Source organism: Ursus maritimus, unplaced genomic scaffold (assembly GCF_017311325.1).
Source record: "Ursus maritimus isolate PB19 unplaced genomic scaffold, ASM1731132v1 scaffold_3, whole genome shotgun sequence".
NCBI lineage: Eukaryota > Metazoa > Chordata > Mammalia > Carnivora > Ursidae > Ursus > Ursus maritimus.
In genome coordinates, this window is record NW_024425563.1 from 23,572,013 (window position 1) to 23,588,502 (window position 16,490).

The 16,490-nt window shown below is 45.4% G+C and overlaps 1 protein-coding gene across 1 annotated transcript in view; it reads right to left on the bottom strand.

Moving 5' to 3' along the window:
- Positions 1-16,490, bottom strand: part of SND1 (staphylococcal nuclease and tudor domain containing 1) — a 407,925-nt gene that overhangs the window by 93,248 nt on the left and 298,187 nt on the right. Inside the window, exon 16 of the mRNA XM_008705837.2 lies at positions 2,764-2,873. Within this exon, the coding sequence (XP_008704059.2) occupies positions 2,764-2,873 (110 nt within the window). The remainder of the gene's footprint in view (positions 1-2,763; positions 2,874-16,490) is intronic.

A 16,490-nucleotide genomic window follows, 5' to 3' on the forward strand; every position in this document is an offset into this window, starting at 1 on the left:
GGAAAAGGAGGTAGGGGACAGACAGATCTTGGTCAAAAATAAGATACTAAAAAAGAGAAATTTAAAGGGGAGGGATGGGACGCAGTCAAGGGCAATCACATCATCATAATACCTGATTACCTGAGCTAAAGCTGATTGTCGGGGGAATAGGCACAAGGTACAAAAAAACCTGTTCAACTGGGGCCACCACAGCAGCACCTCCGCCCCAGAAGAGCACCCGGAGTGGGGCACAATGGCTGCCCTGAAGGTAAGAGCTACCTGATGCGAGGCTGTGAATCCACACTCAGGCATCCAGACAATCACACAGTACTCCCTCCTAAGGGTGGGGGGATCTCTGCATCCAGGAATGCCAATCCATCAGGCTTTTCTAGATCCTTGTGGGGTGGAAGGAAGAGAGCCAAGAGAAATTTCTCCAGGACAATATATGGAACAAAAATACAGGTAAAAGTTAAGTGAATAAACCTAGAACAAAAACAAAAACCGCTCTTCATTCCTACACCTTTCAGAAAACAGTTTTCATACATATAATGAAGGGAAGTGCCCAGGAGAACAGGCTAGAATCAGCTCCTTTAGTAAAAACTTCCAAGTTATCCTGAGTTTAGGCCATACTCCTCTTTCCTCTGGATAAAGACCTTTCAAAACAGTCAGGCCAGGTAATCATATAAGCAGCTAAGAAAATGCAGAAAGTTTCTTTATCAAGAGACCCCAACTTAGGGCTCTGCAAGATTGGGGCACTACTACCAAGAAAGCTAAATATCAAATCTGGAATAGACTAAGATCTGCAAACTCACTCACATGCCAGGGGCATCAAAGAAGATGGGGAAAAATTTATCTTTTTCCACAATCCAATATCAGCAAACATACAGACAAAGGTAAGGTCATAGTAACTAAGAGAGTAAAAGAGCTTTGGGCCACTCGCTCCTTTTAGGTCAGTATTCTCTCTGACCCCCTTGTGCTTTTGGATATCATCAGCAGGCCGGAAATATGATCAGGTAGAATAGTGGCTGGGAAAACAAGAGTTGAAAAAGAAAGGGAAAGAAACTTCAGGAAATGTGAACCACCACTGGAAGACGACGGTGAGAAATGGGAGGGCAACACAGAAGTGGGGCGTGGCAGGGAAGCGATGAGAATGTTGCTAATGCAGGTCTCAGGCAATCCAAGGAGGGCCTTTCCTCCCTCCGTCCAAAGCACAAGCACCGAACATCTGTTGCTGCTACCTCTGTGATGTCTTTAAGTCACAGACCCTGTGTGGGCTCACCTGCTTTTTCCAACCCAGAACCGCTCTGTAGTTCATTATCCAAAGGCCCACACAGAGGAAATTTTAAAATATCTGCCCCTTCTACCTAACTACTGCACCCCAAATCCCAACAGTTACTGAGAGACAACTGGAGTGTCTGGATTCCTAAAATACTTTCTCTAGCAGAGGCCTATCTTTATAATTGATAAAAATTTAAGCTACATTGTGCAGTTACAAAATAGAGGGGTGGGGGAAGGCACTCTTCATGCCAGTATGAGGACTTCTTCTCCACAAACATGAATGCATCTTACCAAAACCAAAATGGGGGTCGACGTCAGACTGAAGAGAAAAGGAGGGGGTAAGCACTCGCATCCCCACCCCAATGCACAGACGGCCAACAGAGCTGGTGCAGTGCCCAGGTAGCTGCAGTTCGTTTTTGGGAACTGGAACCCATAGCTCTTGAACTAAGAATTCAGGATTTCTTTTGCCACACCACTTTCTTTCACAAAATGGGAGGCTAGGTGCTAAAGAAATCCCAACAAGGCGGCAACCAAAGCAAACAGTACTGTTCAGCCAGAAGTCAAAGAGGGGGTTTTCCACAGGCTTGGGCAGTCCAACGCTATCTCCTGGGCTAGCCTATTCTCTTGGGCCTCCAGTACCCAATATATTCACTGGTGATTCAGATCAAAATGAGAGATTCCGAAGCTTACGGACATCCCAAAGCCCACACATCTGATCTCAAGGATCTACAAAGACCCATGAGCGCGCTAACCTCCTGGACCCCATCATCTTTTAGGTCTGTGCGTATTATGATATTGTATGAAAGCTGAAGGGACCCTACGGTTTTGACTGTAAAAGAAACGAGGACAAAGGCAGATCTAAAATCCTCAGCCCGAGCCTGGCACACTCCCCCACTGTTCCTTTCTTGTGCCCACCTAGCAGGATGAATGACTGGAATACTCCTGGAAAGAAGATGGATCAGTTGACTATGACTTGATAAAAAATTAGCAGGTAGATGGACACCACGGCAGCTGAGAAGCCTAACTCCTGCCTGCAAGAGCCAGCCCAACAGGCAGAAACAGAAATACAATTAAATTAAGTCAGAAAACCCGCTACAGAAAATGCAATTACTCAAAGATACAAATAAATGTTCAAAGAAAATTGGCCCCTGACAGGGTTAGTCAAGCTTCTAAATCCAGCTGGAGGCAGGCAGCTTGGGCTGATTCGCCAAGGAGGAGAACTGCAAAGCTGTAAGCCCTCTGCATTAGGATGCTGGCTAGGCGGGCTTGGAGTTCGCCACGTATCCCAGGACGCCAATGGTGAGGGGCGATTTGGGGGTGGCTGGTCAATGATGCCGGGCTCAAGGAAGCAGGATGTGGGCAGACCCACAATGGATGGTGGACGTGGAAGGCTGAGCACTGGAAAAAGTGACAGACTGATCTCTGATGTGGCAGAAAAACATCAGACCAAGGGAGCCCCATTTTCTCACCCCTCTTCATACAAGAAGCAACCGTAAGATGTCCCACCTCTCGCTGCAGCACCAGCTCCTTGGTGAAAAGTGTTGCTTCCTCACTGAAAGGCTCTCCCTCCTGCACCAAGCCTGGGAGGTTTCGGGCTCCTCTGGGGCATTCGATGCCTGTGTCAGGAAAGAAGGAGAATTTGTGATGAAAAGGGGCCCAGTAGGCCTAGTGCCCCTGACCCTTCCGACGGGGCAGGACTTAGATCAGAACGCCATCACATCTGAGATAAGGTGCCCCAGAGGGAAAAACCAACACTGCCAGGGCCGCGACAACGGAGAGGGGCTCTCTGTCACAGCACCTGGCAGTCATCAAGAGGACCCAGGGAGGTCCAAATAAAGGCATGCAGGGAACACAGGCACACCCGGATGTGGGATGCACCCCCGTCTTGTGCTCCTCACTCCTCACAATCCGATCGTCTCACTGTCTTAACCATCTTATATAAATGCCTCTCTCATCTAAATTACACTGCTCTCCCCAGCCATTCTGCCTCCCGAGAGCCATTCCAGCGGACTCTTAGACATTTTCTCTTTACCGTCTGACTTTCACGTCAAATTCACAAGTGTTAACTCAGTGTCATTCTTCTCTTCCTAAGCTTATCCCACTGTCCTCTGGCTATATTCTGGATAATAGTACCACAGTTTTTCATTCAGAATGAGAAATAAAAAAAAACAGAATACTGATGAAGTATTAGGGGTCTGGAACCAGACAGACCTGTACTCACATCCTAATTCTACCACTTATTTGCTTTGTGACCTTAGCCAAGTTATGGAACCACTCAAAGCCTCAGTTGTCCTATTTGTAAAACCAGTAGAATAATGTATCTACCTTACTTGGTTGCTGTGTGACCTGGGGGGAGATTATGTACATAAAATACGCAGTAGCATAATGCCTAGCATATGGAGAGGTATAATACAATTTAACCCTTATTGTTTTACCATTATTATTAGTATTATTGCTCATAGTAATTACCCATGCTCACAACCTCAGTTCTCTTTCACTCCCTACTTGGCCTGTAAGATCCCCGAGGATCCCGTTCTTCACACTTCTTTATATCCAAGGACAGTCTTTTGTACAACACAGGTGCTCACTAACCAACTCAGACTGCATTTGCTTGCTCTCGCTGATTCAGGCATTCATTTTGCAAATGTATTTATCACTAACAGTGGTCACTGGTGACAGACCTTGAAATATGTCACATTTTGACATCCGAGTCACTTATAAATATTTCCAGAAAATTCATACCGCAGCTGTAATTTTAATGCAAAAAGCTGAACTAGCCTAGAGACACAACGAAAGGAAATGATCCAAGTATGGGGGAGGATACATTTAATGCCCTGGTCTCTGGAGCACTGCTGGTCGCTCCTGCCGCAGCATAAGGCAGAACCGGGAAGTGGTATGTCTTACTTACAGACAGCCTCAGGTGCAGGTATGAGACATCTGGCACAGGGTGTCGAGGCTACAGCAAACACCTACCAGGGAGCCTTTGGGCAAAGAGGGGCCACCGCTGCTGGGACAGAATATACATCTCTTCTGGATGAAGCCAGCTGGCTGCTCATGTTTCTGGCCACAGCACGGATTCAAGGTCATGAAGCTCAGAGGAAAGGGAATAGTTTATACCTTGGGTTTTCAGAAGCTCAAGAACAGAGCCTTCTTTCCAAGCCTCAAGGCCTCACAAAAGGAATACATCACATCAAACGAAAGAGCAGAGAGGGAGAGCAGCAGCAGGGCAGCAACTGCAGCAGGCCAGCAGCTCGGGCTGGTGACCAGGGCCATTCTCCCACTGATGCGCGCATGGGACAGCAGAAGGCCCTGCCCAAGTGTCCCATGGGCAAGAAGATCACCAGGGCTGCCTCATTCTGGGCACTTCAATGCCAGGCTGCATGGGAGAAGTGGAACCGATTTTTGTAAAAGAGAGCAATAAACTCAGAGCCAAAGAGCCTGAGATTAACCTTGAAGGGAGAGATGGGGCCAGAGTAAAACTGAATGAAAGACAGCCCATGATTTCTACAACATCGACAGCCAAAAACACTTTTCATTTCATATCTGCAAACTAAGCAAGAACAGAATAGTCAGAGAGAAAAAAATAAACAATATTATTGAACTTTTTGGCCACATACCCACAGATAAAGCATTGCTGCAAAATAAGAGTACCACTAAAATAAGTTTCCAGTTTGTGTCTGACCTTTAGCAGCCATCTGGGTGGGGCTGGGCTGGGCTGGGTGCTGTTGGTGGGGTGGTTATGAACTGGGGACTAGAACCAGGAGGAAGCTGGGACAACTGACTGGGCAAGACTTTTCATAAAAAAGGGCACAGAAGATTTCTGAGTTTCACTGGTTGAACAGACGTATCCACTCTACTGTGCTGTCACGATCTTGGTATCCAGAAATCTCAAGAAATCTTGAGGTCCCAGTAGCTCTCTCTGAATCCTGGGAGACCACAAAGTGATTAAATCCAGAAAACAAGATGGCTCAAGAAGCCCAGGGAGTTAAACAAATCAAGCTGAAATGGATTCAAAATGTCTTTCAGGAGAGAGGCCTTTGGGCCTGTGGTGACCAAAAACCGACCACTCCGTGTAGACTCCGAGAAAGGAGAGGGAACAGAAAAGTTGCTTGAGAGCCCCTTTTTCAAAAATCTTAGCCAAAACTGTCACATCTCAGCTCAGGGCAGACAGGGAGAGGTTGCATGTTAAAAATACATCCAATGGGAGTAGGAACCTGGGTATGAGTGCTAAGGGGAAAAAAGAGGTGTAAAATTGAGTACTGTCTCTATATAAATAGACATAAGGTCCGAAATCACAAAGCCACTAAGTGGTCTATCAGAACCCTAGACTGTCAATCGCTAAAGCCACTGAGAAAAAGTCCAGTTTTGGAGTTCAACAACTAGAGGGCGTTATAACCTATAATGGAGACAAGGTAGGAGTCTGGGGCCTGGGGTCCTCCATGTCTTGTTGAGCAGGTGAGCAGGGTGTTTGGACGTCCAGTGGAAGGGTGGGGAACTGGGGCCACCCGTGGTAGCACCTTCCATGCTCAGGAGCAAGGGAACTGCTAGGTGGCGGGGGAAGAGGGGCAATGCTGCACTAAGAAGGATGCCAAAACAGAGCCTGAGCAGGGAGAGGCAGAATGTACTTCTACAGAGAAAGAACTGTGTAGCTGAGTGTTTTCAAACCTTTAATTTTATTATGATCCATATATACATTTACATACGGGTATGTAACTTACATATAACGAAGTTTCCACAAAACAATGGTTAATCTTGACTACATGTGATATGCTCTGTATCTCTTCCACTCTATTTCATTAAAGAGAAAAAAAATGGTTATGACATTGAATTAAAACTCCAGTGGGTCAAGGCCCTCAGCTTGACACTGGTGTAGACTAACTTAACGTGTGAAGACAGAAGCCTGGGAGGGCCCTGATGGCCCTCTTAGAGAGTTCAAAGGCTACACTGAGCGCTTTTTTATCAGCTTCTGGACTTGCTTTTGCGTCCCAAGGGATTAGGAAACGGCAAGAAATACGCTGCCCACTAAGAGAGGAAAGCTAACAAGTGTCAGCAACTAAAGCCAGGAGGACAGCTGTTCCTGCTGAAGAGCAGGTGAAGGAAGACGCGCGCTGTCAGCGGGAGGTGCTCTGCTCGGCCTGCCGTCCCCAAGAGCCCGGCCGGCAAGTCAACGCAGTCCCCGCTGCACCTCTATTCAAACAAAGACTGCACTACTGGGCTGGTGTCCCTGGTGTGCTGCTCTGCTACCAATACGGAGAAGAGAGAAGAGAGGAGAGAGGAGAGAGAAGAGAAGAAAAAAGAAAAGAAAAAAGAGGGAAATTAGAGAAAACAGATCAAGGGGAAGAAAGTTGGGCTCTCAGAAAGCAAATGCCAGGCCGCAGCTCAGTGCAGGCTGGCATGCAGCAATGGGGAGCTCCCAAGACTGTAAATATGAAGTGAGAGATCACTGGAGTTCCAGCAGCTCTCCCTAGCCAGGTAAGAAAGTGCCCGTAATTCTGAATCGTGCAAATTACCACTAATAGCTGTCTTTTCTGAGAGCGCACGGGGGCAGCGCTGTCTGCCGACAAGGACGTACAAACTCTGCTGTGCTTCGAACGCCACAGGGGCAGGGTAACTGCCAAACTTCCTCCTGACACTTACAAGCCGTTCAAAAAACAAAAACATTTTGTTTAAAAAAAATTACAATAAAAAATCCCACACATTCTTAACCATTTTCCTTCCCCACTATGGGGCGTGCCAGGATGAAGAGCTGCTGTACCCTGTGGGGCTTTTCAGCTGAGGTCCATGAAGAGCAGATAAGACACACACCCTCCCTCCTAATCCATCTGGCTCCTTGACCTCTTGAAAGCCCTACAGACCTATCTGCTTAGAGCTAAAAACCCATTATTTTTCGTACCTTTTTTATGCTTTCTGGGATATGATGGTTGCCCAAGACGACTTAAAATAAAAAAGAGGATGCGCCTGACTTCATATGGTTTAGGAAGGAAAGGGCATCACTAGCTGTTAGCACATCATGGTTCTGGTTTCTGCTCTGCTAGCGACGAAGTATGAAACCTTTCTGGGCCTCATGGCCTCTGTCTATAAAATAAAGGAACTCCGAAGTCTCCCCTGGTGATAACATCCTACAATTTCGGTTATGCCCTTTTGAGATTTCTCACCCAAGGCTTGACTCCTGGAGTTCAGGGTGCCCCCTTTCAAATGTAAAATGCTGGACTATAAAGCATTCTATTAAAAAGAAATTATACACTCAGAGACATTGACTAACTAGGTCAATTAACACAAACACTTTGGTCAGTCAGCTTTGGAACAAGAAGTACAACTTCTTGATGATACGATAGTGGCGCCATAAGAGATTCTACTGATGGCTACGTGAGAGTCATGTATCGCTCTGAATATTTTACATTGTACGTTGAGTTTTATGATAATTAAGCCTCTGGACTCAAAGTGTGTTTGCTTTTTCCTTTATTGGGAGCTAAAGGGAAGTGTGGCAAGTCTGCCTTGGCTAGAAGTGACAGCTTCCCAATGACACTTTGTCCAGCAAACAAGAGACCAGGCATTAACTAAAGGAAACAAAACTCTAGTGGAAACAAAAACCAACTGGAAGCATTAGTCAACGGTGCTTACTTCATGTCCGGCGTGCTCACCACCGCATCGGATGCGAGCGAGGCGAGGGCACAGGAGGTGCGCAGACGCGATCTTTGCCTTCCGCCTACTTAGGATACATCAAAATGCCTCAGAGTTCACTCAGTAGACTTCTCCCTCCCTCCATCTCACACACACACATCAGTGCCTACTCTGGGTTAGGAAGCTGGAAGCCGAGCGAGCACTCAGCGATGCAAAAGAGGACTTTGAGCCAATAAAGCTTAATTACCAGCACAAAAACATTCTATTCCTCTACCATTGCCTAAGGCCTGTGATTGGTGATTGAATTTACTATTAAAACTACAGGTTGCAGAATGCTAAGAAATAACGTGCTACTAGGACTATGGTAGACAGATGCATGTGTGTCTGGGAGACTGTTGGTAGAACGTACTGGACAAGTCAATCATGAGGCTCACCATGCCAAGTCCACTGCTGAGGCATCAGGCCTATGTCCTCTAGCCCTTGACTCTGGCCTCTGTCCTCTCCTCACCACAAATTGGAGATGGAGGTCAAAGCTGAAGGTGGGACTGACAGGGGGCTGGGGGAGAGAGGGAGAGTTGCTGCTGCACGTGATTCGAGGTAGCCAATCTACAGTCGGCCTGGCAGAGGGAAAAGAGCTCTGTCCAAAGAGAAATGGGAGATAACGGGTGAGCCAAAAAGATTCTCTTTCTGGAATCTGAACCCAGCAGTGTGCAAAACATAAGCCCATCAGGAGCCTGAGGAAGGAGGCGGTAAGCAGAGGGGACCAACTAGCGTCTACACTGGAGCACTGCCACCGGAGTCCTACTGTGGAGGGCCTAGGGCCACCGCAGAGCTAGTCAGCTTCCGGGTGCCAAGAGCTGAGACACTGGACCTTACCTCGGATTGGTTAGATTTTTCAGGGATGTTCCCAGAAATCTGCTCTCTCCCCTTACTGCTGCCATGAGCAAAGCTACATGACAACCTGCTATTTGCAACCCAAATAAAACTAAAACTAAACTGGGTCTTCGGTTGGGTCCTGTGGTATTGAGATTTTATTCTTTCTAACATCCAATACACTGCCTAGCACACAGTGGCACTGTAGAGCCTCAAATAATGCTGAGTAAGTGAGTATTGGTGAAAATACTTCTGAAAAGAAGTACATACCCAGAAAAGGAAATGGCTAATGAACTGTCAGGGTTAATGTAGATGTTATGCAAATACCAGGAGAGGGGCTGAAAGAATCCCTGACTCTGCACATCCATTTTCCAACGGTTACATAACACTTTGAGGAAAAACCGGCAAGCACAGCTACACCCATTTACCCCACCGGTCTTCAGCTCAGCACACTTGGGAGTGCAGCTGACATACAGAGAAGGAGAGGTCAGCGCTGCCCAGCAGTACCGGCCAGGCCTGAGGATGGAGCACGGCAGAGATGCTCAGTTTCCATACAACGAAGGAGGGAAACCATCCCCACTTAGGACCCTGTGTTCTGCTATAGGAAGCTGTGTGGCCACATGGAAATGCAGAAAACTGGAGCACATTTCAAGGGAGCAGTGGAAAATGACTCAGGGGCGGGGAGGCCTGCCTTTAAAGAAAGATAAAAGGTGCTAAATCTGTACAGTTCGGCTAAGCGGTGACTAAGAGGGTGACAAGATAACAATCTGCAAATATTTGAAAGGTGTAAACACGAGAAAGGAGGGAAAATGCTTAGCTGGAGAACGGGGGGTGTAATTATTAGGGGAAAGAAAAATCTGGACAAAATATCAGAAAAACTAAGTGTGGGGATGACTCCTGGGTTATAAATAAGTTCCCAATTAAAATGAAAATGCTGTTTTTGAATCCTAAAACTGAAACGTGGCCACTGAGCCCATTCCTCTGCTTAGGAGAAAGCAGCCCAGACCAGGGAGCTGTTATTTTATCTTCTACATTTTGGGAAAGATTTCTTGAATAATATTCAAATGTAAATATCTCGGCTTTAAACGCTACTCTCTGAAATTTTAACACATTTTTTTGTTGATCGAACCAGACAAAATGGCTGTCCTGGTGGGACTTTCAGAACAAATGCTAGCTTTATCTGCTAGTATGTGCCACATCCCATGGCTGACAGCTAAAGTCGGGCTGGGTACACAGCTGGGTGACAGACAGCTGGGAAAGGGATGGGAGACTACACCATCTCATCTAGCAGGACAACTTTGTCCTTTGCCTTTAAGACCCTAGGTAAGAACGCTGTAAAAGTTTCCCAGATGGAAACCGTAGGCACCTCTCCTTTCTTTTTAAATACACAGTCCCCTGGAGTAAACGTCAAGGACAAGGCAAGGCACAGAAAGGACACCAAAATAAGCTTCCTGTCACACTGACTGCACTCCAATACCTTTGCCTGAGTTCCTGCTGCTGCAGCTAGCCAATTTATAATTCACAGACTCTCAGCAGAGATTTTTACCCCCAGATTCAATTAGTTCCATTTCTATACTTTCCCTTACCATCCTCCCCCCCACCACCAAAAAACAAAACACAAATTTTAAAACTCCACTATGTATAGAGAATAAGACACTTAAACTCTGTATGCAGCCTAAGCGAAGTAACACTGAACTATGTCCAAGTCAATTTCAAAAATTCTTTGGTGTTAACAATGTTTAGACAGCTATTTCTTCCCTAAGCATCGAGAACAAAATCCAGAACTCTTAAGCCAATGGCACAAAATGCAGAGGCAGACAGGCCATCTGCCTAATTTTAAGGAATGTAGTTACCACCTGAATATACACATAAAACCAAAATAACAAACCACACTGTTAGTTCTCAGAAACATAACTTATCTCATGCATCAGAAGCTTGCTCTGAGTTCTCTCTCATAAGCTTTAAATCAGAATTAATTTGGAGACCTCAAATTGCAAATGCTGTCAGTGAATCTGTTAACAATTGAGAATGGCAAACCATCGCATTAGGGCCAGCTGGTCCTACATTTTCTAAAACGGCCCAAAGAGCAAGGCAAATGGTGGACCAGTTGGTTCCTAAGAGTTAGTTCTACATGATATGAGGCCTCGACTTGTATTAAAAGGGTCAGAAATGAAACAAGGATTCTGCATGGTCTCAAATTCTTTTTTTTCTCCCTTGTTCTCTGAACTGCTATGTTGTTACCTCAGGGGAGGCAGCATCTTGTGGGCCAATTTTGGAACATGTCACTGCTAAAGCTCTTTCAGGGATCAGAATGAAGGGATAAAAGAAGAATGAAGGGATCCTAATTAAAGGGGTCCAACTCCTCAGGTAACTGTAGTCAGGGCATCAGAACTGAGTAAGAGCAGGGACTGAAGCGGTTTTTAGTTCATAATTCCAATGGTTAAGGGTTGACTTTTATTGGGCTGTTCTGATTTGGTAATGTCTGATGCATTTGTTGAAAGACCAGAAGCTGAAGTTAATTGGGAGAAGAAGCAATATGACCCAGTGTTCATCATGCGATGGGAACTGCGGCTTCCTTTGAAGACAGGAAGGGGGTAAAGGGGAGGCATCTACAGAAAGGAGGTACAGTAATCCCCCCACCATCCATGGTTCCACTCTATGCGGTTTCAGTTACCCATGGTCCAGTGCAGTCCAGCAGCAGATGATCCCATTTCGGACGTACTGTCAGAGGGTCAACTGTAGCCTGAATGTCACAGTGCCTGCGTCATTCCCCCTACTTCACTTCATCTTATCATGCAGGCATTTTATCATTTTACATCATCACAAGAAACGTGAGTACAGTACAATAAGATATTCACATAACTTTTATTACAGTATTTTGTTGTAATTGTTCAACTGTATTACTGTTGTAAATCTCCTATGGTGCCTAATTTACAAACTAAACTTTATCATAGGTATACATGTATAGGAAAAACCACAGTATATATAGGGTTGGGTTCTATTGTGGTTTTCAGGCATCCACTGGGGGTCTTGGAACGACTCCTCCGTGGATAAGGAGGGACTGCTCTACAGTGCTTGGCTTTAAACAAGTCTTCAGTTTCTATGATATAAGTCATGGGCGCTATACCACTAGGACAGTGCTGCCTTTTCACGTCGAATCTCTAGCTGCTGTTAGCCTGTTAATGGTGGATCCCACTCTGCGATTATTTGAGGTAAAGTAAATGCCAGTTCTCTGTGTATCCCCAGTATTTGGAACACAGCTGATACTCAACAACTGTTTTTGCTAAATGAAGGCCAGAGATGTCAAACCTAGCAGAAATAGATGCAACAAACCTGTTATAACAACGTCCTATTCAGAACACTTGTTGAGTTCATAAGGAAATCTAGTAACTCATTTCTAGGACTCTAAGGCGAGTGGGTGTTAAATGCTAAACCACTGCCCACTTCTAAGGAGGAGAGGAAGACGGGATGGCTTCGAGGCCTTCTGCTAGGTTTCTGCCTCTCAGGCCAGCCAGGCAGTGTGCAGAACTGGCTTCACCAAACTTGATTTATCATTGGCTTTAGACATCAAAGAATCATTCCCAAAAGGAAAAAAGAATTTCAGATGGAGCTGGTGCAGCAGATAACAACTGGGCCAGCATCAGAATAACCTTTTGTAATTCTCCCCACTGCAGAGCAGCATCTGAAAACAATGATTTTTAAAGAGAGGAAAAACTCTCACTGATTAACAAGACCGTTCCCTCCCTGTGGCATCCTAAGAGCGTGGCCATGCACAATCCGGCCAGGCTGTCTCTGGGGCTGTTTGGGAAGGGGGCTGTGTTGGAGATGGCAGGCTGTCTGCGTCCCAATACACATATTTGTTTTGGGTTTGCTATAAGCAGCAGCTGCAGTACCGCCACCAGCCAGGAGAAGAATGAAACGAGCGGGTGTCGGAAAGAACTGTGCCGACCCCCAATTGTCCCCTTGAGTTTCTTTTCAGTGCCCAGATCAAAACAACCTCATATGGACGTTACATAGAAAACAAAGCACTGGAGGTCACGAGCAAGGGTCATGATGGTCTTTCCAATGACGAGAAATCAACAGGGCTCAAGCTTTTACGTAACACCGTGGCACCATGGAGACAGCACCCAACAAGCACAAACCCCATGTCTGAGCAACGAGGAGGAGTTGGTTTCTATGAGAACCTCAACTTTTGCTTTTTCTGACTTATTTTAAACATGTAACTTTATCTTTGAATCAAATAAAACTTAGATGTATTTTTTTTCCCTTTCATTTTTGGCACTGAAGAATTCTAATCTTGGTCTTTTAAATTCCATGTTAATAGAGAAAGATGAGAATATGAATATACTGTCCAGGCTGACAGAGAATAGCCACTGGGTCGGGAGAAAGCCGCCATAGGAAATACCCACATGGATCTTGCAAGTACAAGCTTCCAGAAGGTATTCTGACACACACCTGGCAGCCAAATGTAAAAGCTACTTACTTGAATAAATTTAGAGTGACTTTCTAAACCAAGCTGTGTTGTGTAATTTGAACAAAATGCTTCTGAGATGTGTGGAGCATACTTCCAATCTATTGCCCTTCTTGAGCCTTCACTCATAGAAAATTGTTCTGAGCTTCTCCTCAGGCAAGTGAAATCCAAATGTCTAGCGATCAGTATACTTGGCTAGCAGAACTGGAGCAAAAGAAACCAGTTGGTGTCAGGAATACTAAGACCCCCAAACCAATGGGAATGAATAAAACTCTGACAGCAGAGAATCACTCACTAAGAGCCCTTTACCTTACTAACCTAACGCAAAAATTGAATAAAAAAAAGCAAAAAGAAAGCCATTCTGAAAGGGCAAGGTTAAGGTTCTTCAAGAACACAGGCTGATCTTGACACATAAATACATTCTATCCTTGAAAAGTAGCTTGAATTCCAGGCTGTGGGCGAAGAATGGCTTTATTTTTTATTTTTATTTTTTGGTTAGCATAATGTAAAGGGGTCAGCAGACAACTTCCTGTAGACTAAATCCAGCCTGCTGCCTACTTTTGTACAACTCATGAGCTAAGTAAGAATGAGTTTTACATTTTTGAATGGTTAAAAAAAAATTTGTGACATGTGAAAATTACATGAAATTCAAATTTCAGTCTCCATAAATGAAATTTTGCTGGAACATAGCCACGCTCATTTGTTGTCTATGGCTTCCTTCATGGTACAACAGAAGAGTTGAATATTTGTGACAGAGACTATCTGGCCCAGAAAGCCTAAAACATTTACTATGTGGCCCTTTATGGAAAAAGTCTGCCAACTCCTGTTCTAAGGAAAGCTGTATGCTGGTTAAAAGAAAACCTACCCAAGGCAGAGTTCAACTTAAAGGGAGGAAAAACTCTCAGTGATTAACAAGACCGTTCCCTCCCTGTGGCATCCTAGACTAGAACATCAGAATAGGTGACAGCATAAGAAAATCCTAAATAATAAAAACAATACTAAAAAAAAGCCTAAAGTCCTGTAACAGAGAAGGTAAGAGGAAAGGAAACATGGCTCAAAGGAGAGTGGCTGAGGCAGCTGACATGAATGACAGGCGTATGTCCTCGATCTTCCTCTCCTCCACCTCATCTTAGGAATGTTCCTCTTCTATATGTGTGATCTTTCCCCTTTATTCCCGCTTTCCTCCACCAGACTCCGATTTCCCCACTCAAAACTTACACCCCATAAGCTCTAAACTTTAAGTTTCCAGAGTTGCCATTCTTTATTCCTTGCCACAATGGCTTCTCTCCACTCCCTGACAATATACTTGCACTAACATACCCTTGTACAGAAAGCCTTCGCTCCTATGATTTTGTACTCAGACTTTATCTTTCTACTAAAACTACTTGGAAAAGTAACCTCCTCACTCACAAATCTAATAATCTCTTCTCAGTAGGAGCCCTACTAGATCTTTCCATGGTATTCAACACTGGTGGTGCATTGGTCCTGCTGTATAACTCTTTCCTCCCTTTGCTTCTCTTGACTGGTGTCCTAGCTCTCTGGACAGCTTGTCTCATCTCCTGCTGTTGCCCTCCCTTATGTCCTGGACCCCTTTCTTTTTATGCTCTGCACTATCTCTTAGAAGGCTCACCCTTTATTCATGTTCTCCATCCCTGTGATCCTGCAGAACCCACAGACTATCCTCTAAGCCACAGACCCAATCCCAAATAGCTCAAAGACATGTCCTCTGGGAGGTCCTGCCAATACCTCAAACTCAGGATGTCTAAAACTAAACTCCTCTTCCTCTTCCCTTGTCCCCTCTTTCGGTTTCGGTACCACCATCCAGTCTGAAAACCTCACCTCTGATTTGTCTCTGCTTTATTCACATGACTCAGTGACTTCTACTGCTTATCAATTCCAGGGATTTCAACTCCACAGCTGTTGTACAGTCCACTGAATCCTCTCAACCCTCAACATAACCCTACTTGTTGAGGCTCCTGTCTCTGTTAGGCAAGAATCTTCTATCTGCCTGCCTTCCATTTTGCCCTATATGGATTCTTCCTACACAGAGCTACCTGGTCAATTTTCCTAACGCATAATATGCTGCTCAAAACTGTCCGTGGCCACCTATAGTTCACCTATTATAAAGTCAGAACTCCACAATCTTGACATTCTAGGCCTTCTAAAATCTGGCTCACTTCCTTGGGACCATATAAAACAACTATTACCCATTTGACAGCCCCTCAAATATGTGAAGACAGTACTTCTAGTTCCTCTTGTCCTCATGTCTTAGTTTCTCCAGGCTAAACATTGCCGGGTCCTCACAAGACATGGGTTTTGATTTCTTAGCCTTCTACTCATTTTCCTCTTTCTGCCCAGGTAATACGAAGGGTATCGTCAACAGGAAATATTTTTCAAGTTGATTTAATTAAAATTCTGACGGGAAGCTAGGGCACGTGCAATGGGGATGTCCCTTCCCATGTGCTGTTGTTGAGAGCCATCTTCGGAGGTGAAATCTGCTGCCTTTGTGGGACTGCCTAGGGAGGGGTGTGGAGAGCCTGCATACCAGTCCTCCCTCCCTGTGACTGGGCAGACTTGGACTTTTACTCCAGACAGGACGCTGCAACACTACAGACAACTCCATTAGTGCAGGAGGAATCCCTGGGCTGAGGGAGAAGGGAAGCCCTCAAGGGACTATGTGGGAGAGGCGGAGCCCGTCCTGTGGAAGACTGCCTGCTGCCATGGCCTCCATTCCAGCCCACTTCCATTCTCTGTCTCTCAGCAGCAGCCCCAGGCACTGTGGAGACCCTGGTGGTGTTGTGACAAGCAGTCTATTCATTTCCTTCTCTCATTCACTGGGCTCTCGGGGATAAAAAGGAACAGCAGATCCAAACCACTGCCTAGAATCCACTTTGCAGAATTTAGGGAAAGACTGTTCTCCTGAAGTGATTATTTTCCCTGTTTGGGAGACCCAAGGGAAGGAACAGGATTTCTGCATCCTTTACTTTCCACTGATGCAACGTTGCAGAAACGACTATTTCAGTCATCACTGCGGCCAGTGGGACAGTGAAAGCACGGCTTGCACTTAATTGAGGCTTTTTAGCTCCTGTCACAGTGTGGCAACAGGGCACCAAAGCACCAGGATTTGAACTGTGATGCGGGATACAAAGCTTCAGTTGAAAAGCGGGAGATACGGGAGGACAGCGAGAGAGAAAACCAGGTACTGACAGACAAGCTTCCTGATTTTTTGCAGCCGAATGAGAGATATTAACTGGTCTCATCAGGCTGT